The sequence below is a fragment of the Sinohyriopsis cumingii genome, chromosome 5, assembly GCF_028554795.1.
Source record: "Sinohyriopsis cumingii isolate HCF-2022 chromosome 5, ASM2855479v2, whole genome shotgun sequence".
Classification (NCBI taxonomy): domain Eukaryota; kingdom Metazoa; phylum Mollusca; class Bivalvia; order Unionida; family Unionidae; genus Sinohyriopsis; species Sinohyriopsis cumingii.
In genome coordinates this window covers 85156051-85181517 of record NC_142965.1, presented here as the reverse complement: position 1 = coordinate 85181517, position 25467 = coordinate 85156051, and the positions used below count along the sequence as shown (strand labels likewise).

The 25467-nt window shown below is 34.4% G+C and overlaps 1 protein-coding gene across 1 annotated transcript in view; it reads right to left on the bottom strand.

The window, feature by feature from the left end:
* Positions 1-3246: 3246 nt before the first annotated feature.
* LOC149799658 (GRIP1-associated protein 1-like) overlaps positions 3247-25467 on the bottom strand; it is a 97138-nt gene continuing 74917 nt past the window's right edge. The window contains exons 23-28 of the mRNA XM_089959016.1: positions 24958-25018; positions 23225-23294; positions 21279-21401; positions 20734-20827; positions 19458-19612; positions 3247-9219 (exon numbers count right to left, since the gene is read on the bottom strand). Coding sequence (XP_089815142.1) covers positions 9088-9219; positions 19458-19612; positions 20734-20827; positions 21279-21401; positions 23225-23294; positions 24958-25018 — 635 coding nt within the window. The 3' untranslated portion in view covers positions 3247-9087. The remainder of the gene's footprint in view (positions 9220-19457; positions 19613-20733; positions 20828-21278; positions 21402-23224; positions 23295-24957; positions 25019-25467) is intronic.

Here is a 25467-nt window from a genome sequence, read left to right as displayed (position 1 = left end):
ATTATTGTATTTAGTGAACACAACCTCCTTGCTTTCATTGGCATGATATATAAAAAAAATATTAAAGATCATTAAGGTCGAGTTTGATGTTACAGGAATACAACATTGACATCAGGCACATCAAAGGAAATGACAATTTAATAGCATATGTACTTTAACATTAGAAATATGATATTGTTCAATGTATACTTTGTGTCATTCATTAGGTTTCATCTTATGTAATTTTTTATCACATGTACATTTTACTATTAGTTAAAAGAAAGTTTTATGGCATAAGTCATTCGTTTTCTTTATGAGGGAAGGTGTGATGTATATTTAATTTGCATTGTTTGTTAGGTTTTTTATTCATTATATGCTATGGGTAATATAAAATTGTATCTAATAGCTAACCTTGTCCATGACGAGTGACATTTTTTTAAACAAAATTTGGTTATTATGATTATTATTTTACACCAAGTCCAGGAAATTTGTATTTTTCACACAGCTCGCTCTGGTGTACACGATGATTATCACATCATTTATTGTAACAGACCTTCTAAATATACTTAAGATTCTTCTAGAAAAATGAACTTTTAACCCTCATCTGGGTTATTCTTTTAGGTCTTAGTTTTCTTAATATAAATCTTGTTTATCTGATTAGTCGTTCGTGCAATAACATCTGGGCAAAAATAGTTGTTGTGTACAGTGTTTGATTTAGGCTGAAATTATTTAATTCAAATTAACCTTCTCTGGAAACACAAAACTGCTCCTCTATAATACTCCTGGAAAGAGACATTAACTGGGAATTATCACTATTCAAACATGGAAACCTTGGATTATAATAATATGATTCAACAAAAGTCTGTTGGCTCATCATTACAATTCAGGTCATTGGTCACCCCAGGCACTTCTACACTTTTAGCATTGAAAATTATTTGGAATATCACTAAAGTTTATTCAGAACTTGAATCATTACTACTTGTATTAGAAATTTTACGACTATTTGGGATTTAATTCACATTAACAAAAGATTTTTTTTTAAGGCCATAGAGTTGCAATAACTTGGAATCATAAGCTTCTACGGTAACAGTCACAAGTTGTTTGAATATGCAAACATTATTCCTGTATGCTATTTTTAGAACTCAAAATGCCATCACCACTTTTCAATTCTGGACTTTGTCAGATTATCTATGCAAGTACAAAAGTTTCCCATGTACTTTATTTGGCAAAAAGTTGTGTTTTTAGAAGGATACCAGACCTTTTGAGTTTCCTAGAATTTTATACATTTTCATATCATGCAGCAGTGCTTCTTTAATACCTACTAATTTAACATCTATGAATATAGATTTTATAATTGGGATTTCTGTTACAATACAGAAATCATGAATGTGTGCCCTTAGTAAATAATAATTCATTATGAATATGTATGTCTTATTATTTCAGTCATCACTTTTTGTTGGTAAATTTTCTTTGTTCTCAGGCTTTTGATCTAAATGATTGTTAAATCTTGTATTACTTTAAATGTTTGGTCAGATGCTGTGATTTCTTGTAATTCTTTTTCAATAAATGTTTTTATAACCAGATACTACATGATTTGTCAGAACAAAAAACAAATATTAAAGCTTGTGAATGTGCTGCGTTATTTCTGTCTACATTTACACTACATAATTTCTTGTAAGAAAAATATATTTTCTGAGACTCATATTCCTCCTTTATATCTTCTTGTATGACTAATATACAACAAAGAAATTAAGCATGTCAAATACTGTTACATCATAAATTAGATTAAAATATGGATGAAGATCTAGGAATAATTCATTTCCCCAGTGTGTTCTTAAAATAAGGTCATTGCAGTTAAACATTGTCAACAGCAACATTATTATCTCTGATGACCTTGCAGTAATATGTTGGGCTTTGAATCCTGTAGTCACAGATGCCACATTCCACTTCTAGTCTTTTGTACAAGATTTAAACCCAAGGTCAAATGGGATTCTGGCAAAGTGGTGTAAGACGTATGTCTTATGATCAATTGTCTCTCATCGTGCACGTTCAGATGCCAGTCGTATATAAGAATAGTGCCAGTTACTTGTGAAAGGTCTATGGTTCTACCCAGGTGGTCTTTGGTGCCATAAAAGTAATTGGGTTTATCTCCAACAGTAAAACTGGCTGCCATATATATATTCTATTTAGCTGAAAAGTATGTAAAACCCATAATGATCTACCAACAACCCATAGTCTCATCTCTAAATGACCTTGGGTGTTGGATAGACCTAAAACACCAAATCAACCAGTGCTTGCCTTTACAGATCACTTATACATTTCACCTCTGTCCATGTGAGTTTGAGTTTTAGTTCAACCAATGTGGGTATGTGAGTTGGTGATCTTTATGGGTTCTTCCTCCCTTGCCAAAATAAGGGGGAGGGAATAGTCAACAAAAAATAAGGGAGTAGGTGGAGGAGGTGGCCATAGTTAAAAATTTACCTAATACTTAAATAGTAGCAGTCTACTGATCATCAATGTGACATCATTGGGCATGGTCACAGGGGGGCTCTCCTGGTCTGGTTGACTCCATATTTGATGACTAACTGTGATGCTGTCAAGCAAACTATATCTCTCTTTTTCTAATCATTATTTAATCCAATTCAGATTACAAACTTGGTTTAATGTCAATAAAATTGGTTCTAAAACTGACAATGCTTTTTTTGGAGTGCCCATTCCATCAGATTCGAATTTTTATATATTAAAGCTGAAATTAATATGTTTTATCCTAAATTACAATGATGAATAAATGTTTTAATGTGAGACTTTAATGCCAAAACCCATAACGTCAGTACTTTTGGGGAGAAAAGATTAATTCCTTCTCAAATAATTCAATTTTAGTGCTGACTAGGTACATTTTTTAAATGATACCATGAAAATTCTTGACATGTATAAACTGCACAAGAAACAATATTAAAACAGGAAACTAATACCACTGGGAAAATACTGACAAGAATATGTACAAATAATAATCTTTTTTATATAAAATGGAATATGTGGTGAAGACATGAGTGCTGCTTCTACAACTTTCCAAAATACATTTGTTTACTATTCTGTTGTTTCTAGCAACACTGTGAAATATGACAATAATTTCTGCATACAGAAGTTGAACCACTTTCTACGTAGTTGCTTCTTGTTAATTACTAGTTTTAGGTTTTACTACAACATCAAGCAAATTTTACCTACTGACAATAATACATTATTACAAAAACTGAAAAGGTAAATAAATAGAAGGAACAATTTTATTAAAAATACTGGCACCAGTAAACTAGAAGAGATATAAAGAAAATTCAGGATGCACGTCATAGTATATAATCCATATTTCAGAACGACAACAGCCTTTATTCATCTCATTATTTAATGACATTGCTCCAAAACGTTTTGTGATAGATCATAGCAATCCAATTTTTAATAGAAATAACAAACAATGGTTGGAAACCAAAAGCCAAAAGGCTTGCTAAAATATCACCATGTGAGAAATATACATAACAATAACCAAACACAAGCAGGACAAATATTATCCATCCCGATTCAAGTTTACACACATCAGTCAGTCTTTATCATGTTTAAAGCCATAACTTTTGCATATAGCGAGCATGTTCTTCAATGGGTAATATCTCTGCATAATGTGAAAGTTTGTCTCATTCCATTGCTGCCATAGTGGTTCTACTAATTAGAGCTCTGCATTCTTAATTGAACAGGGATTCCCTGTTGATCCCTTTAAGCATTAATCTATCAATTTTTTTCTGAATTTAATATGATCCTCATCTGTGTATGTACTGAAAACCCTCTTTTGCAGTATACTGTCTGAAAAGGGATATGCACAACTAGATTAGTCAGTTTAAGCAAGTTATGAAACTGTTCTTTAGGATTATATACAATTTTTCACATCTCTTAGGTACTGTCTCTCGGATATCTCTGTTCCAAAATACAATTTTTCACTAACAAGAACTCTGCCAAAGTTTCACTTTCTTGAATCAGTGCTTTGCTGCCTACTATGCCAGATTTCTTTATGTTCTATAATGCAGTGTTAGGGTTTTAAGTCTATCAATGCTATTGTCTGCATGTTCAGACATAGGTATTTTAATCAAATAAACATGCCTTCTTTTAAATTTCTTTTGATATTCTTATTTATTAAATTTATTTCAACCCTTACCCTAAGTGCTGATTTTTTACAAATGAAATGAAAATTGCACTCTACTTTAATTTCTGTAATTTAATTTAGACAACATGCTGTCTGCTTGTCCATCCAGCATGTACATCCAACTTATATTCAACATCAATTCTGGCCTAAATATCACACGCTGATATATCCAGTAACACTTTCCCAAGTTCCAAGAGAATGACATACTTCAAAACTTTCAAAATCATTGTCATCACAGGTATAATCAACCAGTACTTCCAAATGAAATAGTCATTTGAAGAAAAACTATACTGAGATTTGGAGATTTGGGGTTTTCTAGGTGGCCTGTCTATTAAACACATATTTGTAAAATTTCATTGATGAATTTAAGGTTATACTATGAAGGAATGCATGTGCCAGGGCCCGATATACCAATCAAATTAAGTTTAATATCCATTCATGTTAAGCCAATGTATCCAGATCCATAGCCTGAACCCAGCCAGGTTTTGGCACTATGCAGTAAAAACCAACCCAGACCCCACACCCAGCAAAATCCTTACCTGTCCTTTCCTAGAAATATATGACTTACTTTTGATTTATGTGTAATAATCTTCTAAAACATTTACATACCAGTTTATGTGACCCAACAAGTAATAGTGTCTGAGAAATTACCCGTTATCCAAAATACAACTCTAACCTAGAAAAATTGAGCTTTGTTCTAATGTGAGCAGAAATCAATTATTAAATAGAGGTCACAGTGACCTAGTTTTCAAAGTTGGCTACAGCATTATTCATGAAACATTTACATACCAAACTAAGTAATTATGAGAAAATAAAGTAAACATAAACACTAACATCAGTGTTGACAGATGACAGACTTATGGATAGATATCCATAAACCAGAATTATTTTGTACACTGGCCAAAAATAGATTACAAAATTCTTAAGAAGTAATTTATAGAAAATACAGTATTCCAAATTTAATACAAGTCAGTAATTCACTCTTACAAATAAAAAACTGAATTCTCTATTTTTTCTGGTTACCAATTTTTGAGGGGATTTCATGTTAGCTGCAATCCATAAATGTAAACACCCAACAAACAAATATCCTTCACTGGAGAGCAATGGACTCTTTCCTCAAGCCAGAAATTAAAATACCAAAGAAAGTGAGCTTATTTTTGCCTGCATCAAAGCAGTATAAAGTCTAACTATCTAGAGTTGTTTTGAAGTGTCTTTGAAATTCCATGACTTTCAGATGGTTTCAAAACAATTAAAAACTGCAAATGAAAAAGAAAGTAAATAGAAGGATCTTGGATGTGCTTTGATTATCAAAAGTATCACATCTTCTTCAAGATTTGTATCATGTTTGGCATTTGAACTTCCACTATCTTCCATATATCCATCATATTTTCAGATGTCTTATAACTGATACATATTATAAGTCATAAAAAACATCCATTATTGTGGCATTTTAATAAAATAGCTGACAGCTATACAAAAATGACAATAAATCAACATTATAATGATACATGTCATCTCTTATTTAGTGACATACATTCTCAAAAGAAAGTAGTCTTTAAGAAATATTTTTAAAGTTTAACCCATCATGATGTCATAATCCTATTTATAAGTTATTTCAATAAAAAAAATGTTGGATTGTGCAGTTTTCAAAAGGTAACAACCTCATATTTAAAGAATCCAGAGTCACAACAAGAATGCTTTCTATGATAGCAGATCTAATCTACTGGATAACTGGTGTGGTTAGTTTTATGTGAATGTTCAAAAGTAAAATAGTCATTAACCATTCTAGCTGTCTCATAGAAGCTAGTGTTATGTATATCTATACTGTGTGTTTAACTTTTGTCCATGACTGTAGATCGTACTTTAAGATAATGGTCATCTGTAAACAATATCTTTACATTGCTTACTTTTCTCCATGATTGCAATTCGTAAATAAGCTATTCACATAGCTTTCTGAGTTAAGAATATTCAACAAACAAACTCATTTACAATTTGATGGAATGTTCCATTAGAATGACTGATATCTAGGTCAAGGAAGGGTGTGTGTGTGTGTGTGTGTGTGTGTGTGTGTGTGTGTGTGTGTTGTAATCAAATAATACAAAGTAGTACAGGTAAATATATAATTCATAGTAGTACAGCAGGACATTCAAGACTACTGAAATTCATTAGGAACATTTAATACTTTTGGAGTGTAATAGGACATTTAAGATTATTTGGGATTTAATTCATAATATTGAGTCTCTTAAAATTTCACTTTGTAACTCTGAGAACAAAATAAAGTGTTGCTTTTTCTTAAACTGTTGGCTTCAAATCTTTCTGTTACTTAATTTAAGACCTAGAGTTCTAACACTAGTCTCATGCAAATATTTCTCGCCATCGATCTTATTCAAACCATGCATATCTATCAAGAAATCCAGTATGAACAAATTAAATAAAGTGATAACATTGGCAAACAATATAATAAGCTTGTGAGGAGAAAAAAAAATTAGCAACAAAAGATTAAAAAATATTGTCAATTCACTATTTTCAGTTGGGTAGCCATTTTCATGGTATTTTTTGTGTTTCCTATAAATCACCAATTCAAACACTACTTTGAAATCATGGGTCCTTCTTCATTTGATAAATTTAACTAACAACTGTAAATCCTTACTTGACAACAAAAATTGTTATCTAAAAAATAACGAATTCAATGTAAAAACAACAGCATAAGTTACTTACAACATGTGTCACAAATTGAACTTTTCCTAAATGCTTTGTTACATCTCCAAACTCTATTTTTACAAGGGCTGTGGTTTCATTATATATTTAATGTTTTCAATATCTTTATTTTTCAATCAACAATGAAGACATTTTATGAAACTTTCATGAATTTAATTAATGCACTCATGAAAAATAATTGAAAGGAACAAAATTAAACATACACACACAAATCAAAACAAAAATGAACAGTTAAAGATACCTGTGCCATGCTTAACCAAATACAGAGGTTGGACATATATATATAGTTTATTTTAAAATAGAATACAACTCTTGAATCATACAAGAAAAGAAGATTATGCAAATCAAAGAAGTGAATAATTGCACTGATACACAAAAATGTAAGAGGTGCAACAGATAAATAATATAAACAATTATTATTCAATTACTATGTATATATTTGCAACATTTATTACATACTGTTAATTAGGAATGTCTTGTTCAAAACAAATGTGCTGAAGGGGTTTCAATTAATATCAGAACATAAACAAATAAGTCTCTCCAAGGGACTCATGCTGTACTGTCTCACAATTCACAGGAATGCAAGATATAACTGTTTCTTCAACTCTTTTATTCATTTCAAGTGCTGAGTATTTAAAAGATCTCCGATATTCTTGAAAAATTCCAGCATAGCAAAACCTCAAGATGAGGCAACCATCTGGTTCTGAGAAGTTCTAACAAACTTTTCAAGATGGTCACCATGGCAGCCATACTGAATGAATGGTAGGCACTATATTCCTTCTGGACCAACAAGACATCATAAGCATCATTTACTGATCACATAATCCATGTGACCATCCATTCAGCAATAGTAGCAATAACAAAATTTTCAAGATGTCATTGTGACAGTTATATTTCAAGTCATATCAGCACCAATTCCACTTAGGACTGCACATCACAAGACATTTTTAAATGAAGGCTCCATGTCAATATGACCATCCATTCAGAAGACGTAGCAAAAACAAGATTTCGAGATGATCACAGTGGTGGCCATTTTCATTTAGAAATAACTAGACATCATAAGAAGTCTTTTAGTGAAAACCTCATGTCAATATGACCATTCCTACAGGTGTACTGCTAACAAGATTTTCAAGATGGCCACCATTTTGACTTTATTAGGGCACTATTTTCCTTCAAGACCAACCAGACATTATAAAAAGTTTTTTGTGTAGATATGACCATATATAAAAGGAGCATAGATAATAACATTTTCAAGGACGCCACAATGCAAGTCATATTGAATGTCAAACTGGCATCATTTTCATTGAAGACCAGCTAGACATCATGAGAAATCTTTTAGTAAAATTCCCATCTCAATATGACCATCTGCTCAAGAAAAGTAGCCAAAAGATTTTTTAGAAGACCACATGTCAGCTGTCTGAAGGGAAACTATTTTCAGGACCAACTAGATATTATAATAAATTCTTTTTTGAAAATCCCATGTTGATATGACCATCCATTCTTGAGTAATGATAGAAAGATTTTAAAATTTGCCACAGTGGTGGCCACAATGAATGTCAGATTGGCACCATTTTCATTCTGGTCCAACAAGACATCATCATAAGAAGTTTTTTGTGTGGATATAACCATCTGTTTAGGAGTGTTATCAGATATACTATTTTCAAGATGGGCAATATGCTGGCCATAACTGAATATCCAAGGAGCATCAGTTTTGTCAGGACCACTTAGAAATTTGGATGAATGTGTATGTGTAAAGATTCATGCCAATCATCCCAGTAGTTTAAAGGGAGTGGCAATAACAAAAGTGTACTAATGGATGACAGACAAAAGGTCATTGCATAAGGTCTTTTGGCTTATGACCAATAAAGCTAATAACCACCTTGTCTTTAAGCAACAGTGAAGCAGAAGCAGTTAATGGTGTATATATTATTCTGCTGGTCAAATTGAATCAATGTACATTATAATATTGTGTCACTACAAAGTTCCAATGAAGCCCTGTTAAGGTATAGTTGGGCAGGATGTCACGGTCATAAACAAACTATCTTGGAATTATATCTTGGAAAGAAAGCAAAATACAATTAGTGACACTTTGAACATTTGCCTTGGGTAGCACAAGTGACTATTACAAATCTGCAAGTACAATGGTCTAGTGTTCTGGCAGTCCATGACATGGTGTGATGACCATTTTGATACATCAATGTGGACTGTCACCTTGCAGATGGTTGTGGTTCCACTGATTGCTGCAGTGGATCCTGTAGTAAACTGTTGGTAGTAGATGAGCCAAGCACAACAGGTACCTTACTAAGACGTACCAACTCTTGTGACATAGCTTCCAGATCCTGCAAAGACACAACACATGATACAGACAAACTTCTTTTCCATTTCCTACAATTTACAGTTTCAATTATCATGATAAAAACGATGCATGAAAAAACAAGATAAACAAACAAATCTGTTTTCTGTAAATCTGTTTGCACACAGTAATGTTCACATAGCACATACAGAAAAATGCCACCTGCCAGAACAATGTACCAGGATTAATATTTTCCCCAGGTCTATAATACCTACACATATACTACAGCATAATTTACAGATTAAAGACAATGTCAGCTCCGTGTACACAAGAATTAAACATTTACAAACTTCCTTATAAACATGATGACCTGGCCTCCTTCTATATATATATATATATATATATATATATATATATATATATATATATATATATATATATATATATATATATATATATATATATATATTCTCTTCTTCAAGAAGTGGCACAAATTATCTTGACTATGAGGCCTATTAATCCAAATATACAGAGTCATTCAATCTCTCCTAAAATAGTCGCATACCAAATATTTTGTTGTCCTATGAAAGCCTTCCCTGTCCTTTAGCCAAGTCTGATAACAGCACTTACAATGTCCACTGAGAGTCTGATGATGAGATATTCTATGTCCACTAGCATAAAACTGTTTCTGGGGACTTTGCTATTTCCAGGTAAAGTGTATTGACATGGTTTTCCATTTTCCCAGTGAAGGTCTAAAGATAGACATTCAATGCTATGTTAAAAAAGATATCTGATAGGAAGTCTGCATCAAAATAGCAACGTTTCCTGACAGACACTTTCATTACACCAGCAGTAAAAACCCTATTATTCTAATACAATGCATTCACTGAGGGGTCTCTAAAGGCCTTGTGTTAGACCCTCTCATCTTTCTTTATGTAAATAAAGTTCCATTCAGAAATGAATTCTAGTTTTAATGCAGAGGATACTTAGAATGATTAGACTTGGACATTATCTGAGTTTAAAGTAGGTTAGAACTAATAATGATAGTACCAAATGAAGATGAAACAAAATGTATGATATCAAGACAGCATATAAATCCAAAAGTTGGGGAACATATAGCTATTTTACACAATAAATATTCATCATTTTGGTTTTTGGGGAATCTAAACTAAGTCTTAGCTAGAGGGCAGTGCATATTACTTGAGATGCACATCACTGTTTATAAAACCAATCTTTCTTTCACCATATGAAAAGACCTCTTTAAACAAGACAAGTGCATGTGCATACCAAACATCTACATGAAGCTGCATCAGAGTAACTACAGGATTTATTAGGCCTTATCCTACACTAAATTTACCACTTGAGGACAAGACCACACTGAAACCTTCATCAACCATAACCAAGAAGAGAGCAATTGAACGAAAGATTTGAGTACTCTTGTATAATGCCACTGAATATTGTTCCAAGTCAAATTTAAAAACAATACTTATTTAATATTTAATGAAAGATATTATAAGCATGTGCATATTATTAATAGATTTAAACTTAATTTAGTATTTATATTACAAAATACATCTTAAATTAAATCACAGATACTATTAACTTCTTTTATTATGTACAGAGAAGGTATTTGCTTGAAACAAGTGACTAACATGAATTTCATCAAGTGGATGAAAATACCTAAGTTTTTCACCCATGAGATGAAATATATCCATTATTTACTGATAGCAAACAAATTTTCTTTTTATTTGATGCTCAAATGTATTGGCTAGCAAGATGTACAACAGACTGAAGTAGCCGATTCGTACTGGATCCTTATGTCATGTCAGTGGTTTAACGCTTATGTTCTGTGTTTTCGACAAATGGCCATGCAGAACAAGAGTACCGAAATCGTACATTCTACACCAGCTATGTGGTAAACTGTATCATGTATTTTACAATTTTGATGTAAAACCCTCTTTCACTTGTCATATACTTCATCTTCATCTTAAGTCACTAAGTATTCTCTATATCTTAATTGCAAGCAATCTGCAAAATCTCGTCAAGGTAACAGGCATAAACTTAGGTGACTTTTTGCTGAAACAATTTTTCTTCTCCAGTCTCAATGACCTTGACCATTTATCTATTTATAACTGACCCTGAATTTTGACCTACGGACTTCAATTTAATTGAAGCATTTTCTTAACTCAAATGCAAGCCATCCATAAAGTTTGGTCACAGTTTGTGGCACAGAGCTTGAGTTATGTTGTGCAAACCATTTTTGTTTTGGAGTCACACTGACCTAGACCTTTAACCTGTAAACCAAAAAATTATCGGCTGTCTTCCATGTCTCAAATGTAGGCCATATACAAAATTTAATCAAGGTATCTTGTACAAAATCTAAGAATTTTTATGGAAATCATTTTATATTCCTTAAATCCATGTCACAATGACATTTTGACCCCCTATGAATAGGTGTCTTCCTTGTCTCAAATGCAAGCCATCCATAAAGTTTGGTCACAGTTTGTCGAACAGAGCTTGAGTTATGTTGTGGAAACCATTTCCTTTTTGGAGTCACTCTGACCTTGACCATGAACCTGTAAATCCAAAAATTATCAGCTGTATTCCTTAAATCCATGTCTCATTGACATTTTGACCACCAAAAGAATAGGTGTCTTTCTTGTCTCAAATGCAAGCCATCCATAATATTTTGATCAAAACATGTGATACAAAGCTCAAGCCATCAGATAAAAACAATATTTATTAAAGGCATTATGATCAGACCTTTTCACCCCAAAAATCAACAGGTGTCTTTTCTAATCACAAACACAAGACATTGATAAAGTCTGGTCAAGGTATACACAAGTAAAATTATTTTGTGAAAATAGTCTTCCTTCTTAAATCACTGTGACCTTGACCTTTCACCTTTAGAGCCCAAAATTAACAGGTTTCTTCCTTGCCCCAAATGAAAGGTACTTACAAAGTTTGGAAATGGCAAATGATGGAAAATTCAAGTTACTGTGATATTAACCAGGGAATAGACAAGTGTACAAATAGTTGGATGAACATCATCACTTGATATGCTCTTCCTTATATCAGGCATATAAAACCTTTTACTGTAAACCAAGATTCTCAAATGTCCTTGACCTTACATGAGCATTAGAGCATACAGGTGCATCGATGTGAAAGGAGAGAGCTTCCTTATCTGACAGTACAAGTATGATAGCTATCCATTACTGGGTTGGAGACCAATGACAAGAGAGAAAAACATTCATGGAAAGCTTGACCAAGATTTTCTGATGACCTTTACGTTACAAAAAGATGAAAGGGAAGTCAGAGGTATATGGATATTAAAAGACAAATTCTACAGTCAAATATGATAATCCCTCCAAGTGTATAAAACATATAGTATAATAGACAGACTTGAACTGAAAACATCAAGGTTTCATCAAATTATGTTTCTCAAAGAATGTTTATCTGATCACATTAACATTGGGAAAAAGCTCCTCTACCGCTCAAATCCATTTCATCTTTCCAACAAATTTTTGATAAAGACATGGGTAGAAACTATTCCTACCATTCCCCTTTCCTCACCTCACCACCACAAGGCAGCTATGGCTGCTTACTAAGTTTTAGCTTAAGCTTAAAATTTGCACTGAGTCATGGGAGGATTTAGGAATGTCATCAGTTAAGTATTCCAAGAGAAACATAATTTACAAACAAATGTTCTTTATCCTTGTAACATATTCTCTGATCACACTAAAATTAGGAGAATAGGTAATAGGAGCATGCAATGCTGAGCATCCTACCTATACTTTGGTCACCCTCAAGGGAATAAGGTGTGTCTGTGCACATGTGTGCATGTGGGGTGGGGTGGGGGTGGGGTGTATTTTTAATGTAGCTTTAACAATATTCTAGTCATATTGCTATGATCTCTACAGTGTGGCAGTTTATAGTGATGTCTAGCAATGAAGCATCATGCTGCAGACATGTAGCACAATGTCCCACCCAATCACATTATCCTGACCAGTCTGTACACTATCTTCTTAATGCTGAGTGCCAAGCGAGGTAGCTGCTAGTACCATTTTTATAAGTCTTTGGTATGACTTGGCTGAGGTTCAAACCCACAACCTCCTGCATCTGAGGCAGATGTTATAACCACTTAGGCCACCAGAGCGGTCATCAAGGGAATAAAGATTCTTAATATCATACCAGAACTCTTTGCTTGCCTGTTGATGGCAGCCTGTCCTTCACTATAATGCTTAGTTGTACCATCAAAACTATGGAACCATTTGCTCTGAACATATGGTTCAGGTCCACGGAAAGGGCATGTAACTCACCCTGCATGCTTAAGTTAAAGAAATCAAGAAACACATTTTGTGTGATAGCAGCTTCTAGGAGGTGCAATACAAGGGCTCAAACTGATTTGAATTCAGCCACTTCATCACCCATAACAAATTCTGCTAGAGAAATAGGGTAAGGTACTTTGGCCAATTAAACTCAAACTTGGCTAATATGTCTGATAAATCCTTTGTGTGGCCTGTATCTGCTCTAAAAATGATGCCTAAATGTGTCTGAGGTCATTAATCAGAAGCCTAAGACCAAAGTAGGGATTAACATATTTCCTCTAAGGACCACACACAAATGTTAACCAATTGTCAGATTCATGTACTCGAAGAAAGGACACTGTTGCTGTTACACCAGTCCCTGTAAATCTGCCACTTCCCCTGCTCATCATATTCTCTCCATGACAGAAGTCTTGAATTCTTTTCTTCACTGGACTCTGCTGACAAGAGCCAGGTATGAAGGAGTAGCCTGTCTGGACATCGATGAAACACAAGCAGCAGTGGCAGTAGCTGTTTGATCAGGTTGGGCCTTGGTGATGAATTTTCCTGAAAATATCTCTTTCTAGACTGACCAGACCATTTCCCCAGGACCTGTTCCACTTGACAGGGGCTATTAGGATCACTTTGCATGCATGATCCCACACTTCTTGAATTATTTTCAGTACCAAGACTATAGGGGACATAAGCATATCCCCAAATCCCTCCAAAATGACTGTGAATACATCAATGGGCCATGTATATGGGTCAGGATGGGTGAGATGATGGTGGACAATTTTGTGAATCCACCTTATCATGAACAGATCTATCATCAGGTAGCCTCAAAATGCACAATTTGCTGAAGGATAGATGGGTCTTTGGACCACTCTGTGTGAAAGGTCTGGCCCCTTCTTGATAACAAATCAGCCAGGACATTGAGCTTGCCTGGAATATATCTGATTTGGGCACACCAGTGGAGAAAATACCAAAACGGAATGTATAGGTCTCGTAATTGGACACACACCCCAACACCACCCTCATTTCAGCAAGAAGGCCACCACCAAAGAAGTGTCCTGACCCTTCCAGAAATGAAGCTTGTAAGCTATGACCTTCAATTTTCGTAACTCTTCTGGATCCCATTCACCAATGCCCACAAAGAAACTGAACAACAGATAGGTGTTACAATCATTTAAGCAGATCTAAGTCTGATTGATCTTGCCATTAATAATAATAATGAGAACTTTGTATAGCGCTTAATCTGTAAAAGCTCTCAGTGCTTTACAACATTGGACAACACATAAGGACATGATTACAAGAAAGAAACACCATGAAATTAGAAAACAGAAAACATGCTGAAAATATTTAAGGAAAGGAAACATTATTAGGTCTTTAAGTCTGTTCTTGCAATTGAAATAGATGAGTTTTAAGAGTGCTCTTGAATGAGATCACTGTGCCTTTGTGTCTAAGTTCAGTGGGCAAGTTGTTCCACATTGATCGGCCCTCGTATGCAAAAGAACATTGTCCATATGACTTCATTTTCATAGTGGGAATAATGAGAATATGAGTGTCAGAAGAGGAACGTAAGTATCTTGCTGGTGTGTACACATGGGTGAGGTCAGATAGGTATGTTGGACTGAAACCCGTTAGTGAAACGTAGCACAGAGAACAAATTTTGTGCTTGATTCTGGATCAAATGGATAACCAGTGTAGGGTACAGAGCAGGGGGAGGTATTCTCTGATCGTGGTACTCTAAGTATGATCCGAGCAGCTATGTTTTGAACTTTTTGAAGTTACTGGAGTAAATATTGAGAAGAACCAGACAGAAGAAAGTAACAATAGTCCAGTCATGAAATTGCTAAGGAACACACAAGTATTTTAGTGGCATCAACTGAAAGATAATTGCAAATGGAGCTGATGCATCTCAGCTCAAGATATGCAGCCATGCATATGTTCATGACATGTTGGTGCAATGTGAGAGTACTATCAAGAGTAACACCTAGGTTTCGTACTGACTGTGTGAATTTAATGTTGGTGTTGCTGATATTTATTGTTTGAGGTAAAGGATGTCAATGAGAAAGTCTTTGCATTGTTATTAGAATGGCCTCATCATTCATCTGCAGCTTCTTACATGTCACCCATGATTTCACATCAGAAATGCACCTCTCTACACCTTGGATGGTAGCATCAACTTCAGTTGGGTGGCTAGATTTGTATATTTGGGTGTCATCAACTTACAATTGGTGAGACACTGGCTGGTGATCAATGACACATAAGAGCGGCTGAGTGTATAGAATGAAGAGAATAGGTCCAAGAACAGACCCCTGTAGAACACCCCACATAGTTCAACTGGGCAGGAGTGTATTCCATTTACGGACACAATTTGTGTCCTGTTGACCAAGCAGGACTTGAACCACAGTAAGAATGTATCATGAATGCCAAATACATGCTGGAGACGGTGAAGTAATATATCATGGTCATTTGTGTCAAATGCTGCAGACAAATCAAGGAGGGTGAGGACTGTAATCTTTCTGCTATCCAAAGCAGAGAGAAGGTCATTAACTACTTTCAAAAGAGTAGTTACAGTACTGTGGCAAGGGCAATATGCGGACTGTACATTGCTAAAAAGACGGTCTGAATTCAGATGAGATACAAATTGGGATAGAGCAACTTTTTCTAAGATTTTTTACATGAATAGGAGATTAGAAACTGGGTGGTAGTTCTTTAAATCACTATGGTCAAGTGTTGGTTTCTTCAGCAGAGGCTTTACAATGGCAGTTTTAAAAAATTATGGGAATTCCCATGGATGAGAGAGAGGTGTTAATAACATCAGTTAGTGAAGGCAATATTGGATCTAAAAACTCAAGCAGCAGTGACGTTGGAATTGGATCAAGTTCACATGACTTTGGTGCACTCTTCATCACGATTGTATATACTAAATCATAGAGACAGGTTCAAATGCTGCTAACGGTTGCCGCTGAAATTCTGTTTCGTAACTGTATGGTAACAATGAATCAATTGAAATTGTGTTGTCAAGATTATCCCTAATGTTTTGTACTTTGTCACATTGTCACAGAAGAAATTTGCAAACAGGTCTGGAAGGTCGACTGGAGAGAAGGTAGTTGGAAGTGGTGAACATTTGTTCCTTGACATCAGCTTATTAGTAATCTCGAAGAGCTCTTTGCAGCTGGAACTTTCTGAGATCTTAGTACTGTAGTGGGCTGATTTCGCTGCATGGACTATGTTTGTGACATTCTTCTTAGCTCTGCATATATTTGCTTATGAAAAGTGAGTCTGGTGGAAAGCCAAAACGTCGCATAAAGCAAGTCATCACACATTCACTGTGGAGATTTTCATTATCATGCATTCTATCAACATCAGAGTAAAACATATGGGTCAAGGCCACTGTCTCAGTGTACATTTTGATACCTCTCCAATGAATAAACTGTAAAGATGTAAGCCAACAGTTGCCATGGCAGCTGTGAAAGTGCCAAGGCTGCCCTTGCCCAGTAGAAAATGTTGGTAACTGTGCTAGCTGGTCTGCTTGGCTCTCAGATGGCCAGTCAGCTCAGCTTTTGGCTCTTCCATCTCCAGCTGACCCAACACAAAATTCACTGTAGGCACTGGATACATCACTTTTAATGAAAGAAGGACCCAACAAAGTCTCATCAATTACACTGGCCTGTAACAATATTTCTGAATGCAAACTTAGTAGCATTTCAGTCTACCTACCTGAACCTGCTGTATCTATCTTTTGTCCTTAGGAATACATGTTCTCTGATCATGATGCAAAAACACTGCATGTAGCTGTATAAAAACATTTGATATGCATGGCAGATCCCATGCATGTCCTCATTTGCCTTAAATCTTTTGTATTTTATGCATTTAATTAACATGGTTTATCAATGTTCAGAAACACGAGAATGCAGAAGAAGAAAAAATTCAGGAAAGAATAAACTGAAAATATCCATCTGCACAGATAATCAATACATGTTAATAAATAAGCAAATAAATATCAGAAGCAAGCATAAATGCAACCACTGGTACAAATGATACCATACTAGAGCACAAGGTTAAAAAAAAAAACATGAGACCCTTTAAGAAACTGATGTTCTATGAGCTGAAAAGAATTGCCAGGAATTCAAGATATGGCTATTTCATCCTTTTAAATGCAGATGGTTAAAACAATCTTTGATTCTTTACTAATAACAAAATTTTCATATCAGCTGCCCTGGTGAATATACTGGATGTCAACTTGGCACCCTTTTCATTTCAGACCAACAAGGCATCATAAAAAGTTTTCTGGTGGAAATCCCATATTGATATGACTTTCTGTTTTGGAGGAGAAATGAAACAAGATTTCAAGATGAATGCCATGGAAGCCATGTTCAACATCGTATCAGCACCATTTCTATTTAGTACCAACTAGACAACATAAGAAGTCCTCTGGTGAAAGCACAATTCTGATATAACCAGCCATTTCAAGACAGCCCCTGTGGAAGTCGTAAGTCAGATCAGCACCCTTTTCATTTATGACCAACTAGACTTCATAAGAGAACCCCATGGCAATATTACTTTTCATTCAGGAGGATTATCAATAATAAGAATTTCAGGATGGACAATGTGGTCGACATCAACTCAGCAGCATTTTCATTTAGGACTAACCAGACATTTTAAGATATCTTCTGATGAAAACTAATGGCAATATTACATTTCATTCAAGAGAAATAGGAACAAGAAGATTTTCAAAAATGGCCACTTTGGTGACCATATTGGAAATAACCTTGGTGCTGTTTTCATTAGGACCAACTAGACATCTGGTGAAAACCCCATGTCAATATGACTTTCTATTCATAAGGAATAGTGACAATAGGATTATTAACATGGCCACTGTGGCGGCCATAAAGACTTTGAATAAACCCTATTTACATGTAGCATGACTAGACATCCTTTTTATAAGTGAAAACTTCATGTTGACCATCCACTCAGAAGGAGTAACAATAAGATTTTCAAGCTATCAGATTCGCCCTATTCTGAGTTAGGATGCGTTAGGATCAGAGTTCATTTTTAGGTGAAAACCCCATGCTGATATGACCAGCCATTCAGGAGGAGAATTGATAAGATTCTCAAGCTGACTGCTGTGATAGCCATACTGGATATAAGAGCAGCACCATTTTCACTTTGGATGAAGCAGACCTTGGATGAATGTATTTGCAAAGTCTCATGGCAATCCTCCAAGTAGTTTTGAAGGAGTAGTGATAACAATTGTAACGGAGAGACACGTGATGAACCAGTACAGCCAAAACTGAGATATGAGATATGACATAGATCTTACTGAGCAAAAGCTAAAGACTTGGTAAACAACCAACAACTAGTGGTGGACAGGGGAATTAAGTTGAAGGGCTGGGAAGAGTTGTCTATATGAAGATAAATGGGAAAGATTTCATTTTTCTTTCTTTCCATGATTGCTGGATTCTACAAGTAACAAAGCATCTTCCTCAAGTTAATGAGATCAGTGAATGTATTCAAAAGGAGAATCAAGATTTTCAAATAAATGTGATCACTTGATATTGGTTTAAAGTCAGAGGGAAGATAGTGGTTCATGGCTGTAGAGCAGACCTTCCTGGTTCATTTATATAGTCCAAGTAAGACCTGTATCCCACCAAGAGTTGGGAATTTATCAACATAGTAATTTTAACTAAAACCTTAAAAAATGCTGATGCCAACACTACCCATGGAATGGATGACATCTAGATCTTGCCTAAGCTAAAGCAAGCCCGACAAAATATTTAAAGATAATGAAAAATCTGTATACAAAATACAAGGTTAAATATGCATATCAATAACAACAGGCAAGATAACAGTCACACATGAAATTATTTACCCCTAAGATGGGATGGTTTTACCTTCACAATTAATAACTTGAGGTAACTGTGACTGCTGGGCAAGAAAATTTACATTTCACTGTAGAAACAAACAGACCTACCTTCTGCAGATGCATGTTTTTGGTAAGAGTTTCCTCTAACATGTTCTGTAGTTTTTTGTTCATCTCCTTCATGCCCTGGTCATCCTTGCTAACCATATCCAATACTTTCTTCAACGTCAGTTTCTCTTCACTATAAGAATGATGTTGCCGTGTGTCTGAGGAAAGAAAAAGCAAAGTTTTTGGCATACTTATGCTTCTCTGATAATACTTACCTCATCACATTAACCAGGAAAATAAACTATGCTACCTCCCATGTACAGCATTATAAAAAATGAAAAATCATCTATCCTGTCTATCTAAATGAAACATATGTAAACTTTTATATATTATCTCATATTTACCACTAGTTGTAAGCACAACAATACATTAACTAAGATACATGCATTCAGAGGGAGGTTGGAAGGGTTTTATAATAATGTGAATGGCCTAAGTGGTTACAGCATCTGCCTTATATGCGGGAGGTTGCAGGTTCGAAGCCAAATGGACAATTCGAAAATAAAACAGTGTAATTGCATGGACCTTCTTGCACTTCAACACTCACCCTTTCTGTCAAAGAAGGCATATGGCATGCTTTAAAAGCCAATCTTTGGAAATTATTGCATTTCAGTTCAACAACATGTTACAGCAAGTGTTATTAATGGTCAGGGTTAATATGGCAAGCAAAGGATCTCACTACAAATGGACACAATTTTGTTTTTGAAAGATCAAAATGTGTTTAAAGTAACAACAACGAATGCTATAACAACATGTGCCATACACAAGTGTAATTTACAAAAAAAGGAATAGCCAGGTTTAAACAGCATCAACCATATATATATATATATATATATATATATATATATATATATATATATATATATATATATATATATATATATATATTACAATAATGATCATAACAATATATCACTGGCAACACCCGCAATGATACTGTACCCATTATTACTGTAAAAAGAATTGATGACTCATGGCTAGCGAAGATTGGGCTACGTATTCTGTCACAGTTAAGAGACTAATGAAAGAAAACTTTGATCTACATAAAGGTGACTGTTTTGATGATGAAACTTGCTGATCTGATTAAAGAAGGGATGTAACTTGGAATTCTAATGATTAAATGATCATGGTTGGGTATTAATTGATGTGTAAATTTTACCTAATCACTCATGAAGTAAATAAAGTCCTTGTGAGTGATTAGGTAAACTTTGCACATCGATAAATACCCAACCATGATCATTTAATCTATAAAAGGAATGCAGATATCTCCTATGTAGCATACCTGTGCGACTGTCCATCACATAGTGCTCAATAACTTTAGCTTTCTGTAACAAATCTTCTGCCATTGCTGAATTGCTGGTCTCCAGATGTGAGACCTAAAAAAAACATATCTCTTTACTTCACTGATATATCTAATGCACCATGATTATTTTTTTTATGGGTATCAATTTTCATGGTTTTATGAAAACTTACATTTTCATCTGTATTTAAATTTGACAACTTGGGAAGTAGTCCTATTGTTTCCATAGAAGAATAACCAATCACTGGCTCCTGAAATTCATGATTAGCAACGATAAAATCCATGAAATTTGATGCTAATGATTCAATATGGCCAAGTATTGTGTCTTTCTCCAACGATAACTGTGTGATGGCTGAATATAACAGCACACAATTTGCAGACAATCACAAAATCACTACAATTCTGCAGTAAATATTTTTCTATTTTTAGTAACAGCAGCCATGTCTAATTGCATTTTTTTAAAAGTCGCTTTTTACTTCTTTCTACACATTACTAAACACACAATATTTTCTATCTCTCTCACATACCTTTTCCTCTAGAGTCCATTTCTCTTGCTGGAGCACTGCCAGCCTGTTAAGAAGTTCCTGATGCTCTTGGTCTAAATCACTTGGAGAGTCAGGACTTTTTGATCTGTTTGGTGATACGGGGACCTGAAAGTATACATAAATTTGTGTTTGGCTTACATGCACTACAGGCCATAATCAAAACTTTTGAAATACATAAATTATTTGAAATATATTTAAACCTAAGATTTCTTGCTTGCTATTTCATCTTTGCAGATTTTCATGGGGAATCTGTCCAATACACAATTTTTTTTTTTTAAATATAAAATATGTAAGTAGTGGTAGAACTGAAAAATTTAATAGCATCCAAAATGTCTGGCATCAGAAAAATGCAAATTTTTGTACACTTTTAATAAAAGTAGGTTCACAGCACCATCACTAATAGCTAATTTTATTTAATGAAAAGCACGTGTTTTACATCAAAATATTTTAGAAACAGAATTTTCATGAATTTACATTTGATTTGTGAAACAAAAGTGTAACACAAAAAAGAAGCTTTCTTTAATCAACCAGAGCCACATTCTGTGGTGGATGTATATTCTGTGGTGGATGTGGATGTATATTCTGTGGTGGATGTATATTCTGTGGTGGATCTATATTCTGTGGTGGATCTATATTCTGTGGTGGATCTTTATCAACTGTATAAATTAAAAAGAACTTTTTGCCAGAATCTTTTCTGCTAAATTTAGTCAAGTCCTATCGAGCAGATTTTCAGAAGAAGCCATTTCAAGGTTTTTCTATTTTTAGAAATCACTACCATATTTGCTTCCTATAAAATCAGGAATATTGAGTAGTTTTTTAGAAGAATTATCAATTTTTGTATTTTTAGCAACAGAAGTTATATCTGATAGGGTAGATGGGTATAATTTGTACCAATATGAAAGCCCTTCATGCCAGGATAGCCCTTCAATGAATGCCAGGATGTCAAACTGGGAAAATTCTGTTCAGTGATTTTGTTTTAGAAGTCACTTCATGGAAGGGGGTTATGGTGACAATATTAAAATGCACCTAAGTATTGTTTGAACAAAACTGAAGCACTTTATGTCAGGATGTTTTCTGTCGACTTCGATTGTTGTTGTTGTTGTTGTTGTAGGGTTTAACATCAGTTTTAAGCACAAGATAGGCTATACATGGCGGCCAATAAAAATGGTGGAGGAAGAATCCTGGAAAACCTGGGGAACCATAAACCCACAAGAAGCTAATGGCAAACTTTCTCACGTACCCACGTTAGTCAAGCCCAAGACTCGAACCCATGCAGACACAGGTGAGCACTTTAGACTACTCAGCTACTTGGGCCCCCATCAAGTTAAGTAAAATTTGGTTCAGCAGTTACTGACAAGTCATTTAAATGTGTTTCTTGTTTTAGTAAAGTCAGTAATATTTAAAAATAAATTAGCATCATTTATATAAATCTGAACACCATTCAGCATTTTTTGAGATATCATTTGATGGTTTTTCTGCTTGTAGCAGTTGTGGCTATATTGTGTGGCAGAGTGGCATTATTTATGCAAACCTGAAAGTCTTGTCTGGGTTCTTTCTGCTAAATTTAGTCAAATTAGTTGATATTTGTTTTTAGCAGTTGTCTAAAGTTTTTTGTACTTTATCTAAACAGCAACCATATGTCAGATGTACAAAGCTTGAAAAGTCTTATTCCCAGGATGCTTCTTGCCTTTGTCTGGATGAAAGTGGTCCACAGCAGCCTTGGTGTGTCCAAGTGAAAGGCACAAAGATCCCATTTCTTCAACATGATTTAGCCAAATAATGTGTTAAAAGTGCTGTCATAACCAACAAAACAGTCAGAGATACCTCATATAAGTTTCTAATGATTCATACACAGCTGGATTGGGATTTGTCAGCAGTCCAGAAATTGGAAAATTAATTATGAGAAAAGATAATGTTTAAGAGCTTACCTGTTGACTGCTTGCCAGAGAATTATAAGTACCAGCCCCACTGACTGTGGGACTCCATGATGATACAGAACTGGAAGTACAAATTACATTACTTTAATAACTCAAGGATAGGAATGCACGTTATATTCTTTATTCTAAAATGAACTCATTTAGTCTCCCTTAACAATGTAGGAAGAAAAACAGACATTTATCTTACACAATAGCACTTTGTATGGTGTTTGCAAGCAGCATTAATGCTCAGAATGATTCAACAAATGTGACATGTTCACCAATGTACTCAGCCATGGTTTAGCAGATGTTCATGTCCTGCAGAACTACATCAACACAAATATGAGCCAATTTTTTAGCATTTTTGTTTTTTTAGAATTAATTCATTAAACCTGTGTGCCACATTTACATATCAAGAGTTTGTACCCTACTTCACAGTTCTGTACCACTGATACAATTTAAGATACACCAAAATGGGTGGTATTACTAAAAAGTAGACAAATGTAGCTTTACAATGATACCAAATAATGTAGACTTTTTCTACATGCATTACAAGATTACAGTGGAAAAAAACTAAATTTTTGAGACTTGATTATTTTAGGCCAAAAAATTACCAGGTGTTGGAATCAGAGTGTGTGTCTGGGTTTTATACTTTTTTGGTCCAAGATCTAAATCTAAAGCAGACTTGTCTGAAATGCACAATGACAGGTGAACCATTGCATAAAAAATGTCTGATAAGTTTGAAATTGGGAATAAAAAGTGGCCAGGACATGAAAATGATGGGTCCAATAAGCTGAAACAAAGAAGTCCAATTTTAACCCTTCTCCACATGCACAAGCAAAATAACCAATCCAAAACAACATCTTTAACACAACTAGGCACCCAGCTAAATGAAAAGCTCTTGGAAGCAGATGTATTTGCATGTATTCAGAAGTATCCCCAAAAATGTGTTTCATACACCCATTTCAGCCAAAAATGACAAAAATCTCCAGGGGTTAAATAGTTACAATATTGACTTGAAAAGGTATATATATTTCAAAAGATAAGTGCCTGGTTTTATTGTTGCAACTTTTTAAACAATCCCCTTATGTTTGTACATTGAGAAAAGGTATCTATCAACTGAAATGGACACCTCTTTTAAAGTCACTACTTTTTAAGAGTTAGTCTTATATTATTTGAACACTCCTGCTTTAATGTGTCTTACAAGTGCAATGGGGTAAGAGAAGATGGTGCTCAATTTATCCAAAGTGACAAAATAATTACTATTTTTGGGAAAACAGTGAGAGAAAAAATGAATGACAGCATTAACATTGCAGTATCAACCTATGTTTAGCATACACTGGTCCAGTGAAAACAATTCATGTACAAAGTAACATAGTTCAACCCATGACAAAATGGTGTAATAATCAGGATAGAAAAGTAAAACATTGTGTGATAAATCTGACAATAACATAAAACAGAAAGCAGCACTGAATTTCATGATTATTAAATATATATTAATTTCAGTGAACAGCAATCTAATTAAATTTAGTTGCAGAAAATGCCACATTACAAACAGAACAGATAAATGATTTTCATCCATTTAGGGATCCCATAATTAGGAGTTATCTCCCATTCTCTAAGTTCTAAGTTATCAAGTGAAACAGCTTGATAAAAACAAGTCGATATATATCTCACAAAGCATATTGACTAAATCACACCATTTTCATTTTTTTAAATGGAAAAATGACACAAAACAGAAATACCTCCGACTTCCAGTCTCCTCCTTATAGGAGTCATCGGGAGATCTAAAGAGATCCTCCATACCTGCAATCATATACAAACTAATATTAATCATATAATCACACCTTAAAAGTGTGCTGCTAGAATTATGCAAGATGTTGATTGCATCAAACATATTTCCATCCTAAAAGTGGCTTCCTTCTGACAAAAGAATCTTATCTCAGAAATGAATAAAGATTTTCAAAATGTAACACCCTTTTACCTAAGTATCTGCTAATCCAAATACCATTCAAATGTACTTGTTAAGATCAACATCAGATCTATGTTTAAAACTACTAAAAACTAACACTATGAAAATGTCATTTACATATACTGAATCTACTAACTGTAATCAGCTACAACTTGAACTAAAGCAAGCTAAGAATATTACCATATTCAAAACAGAATGTTTTAACTACCTAATCATATACCTCACTAAGTAGTAGATCAGTTTCTCTTTTATTTTTAAGGTTATGCAAAGATCTATTATGAAC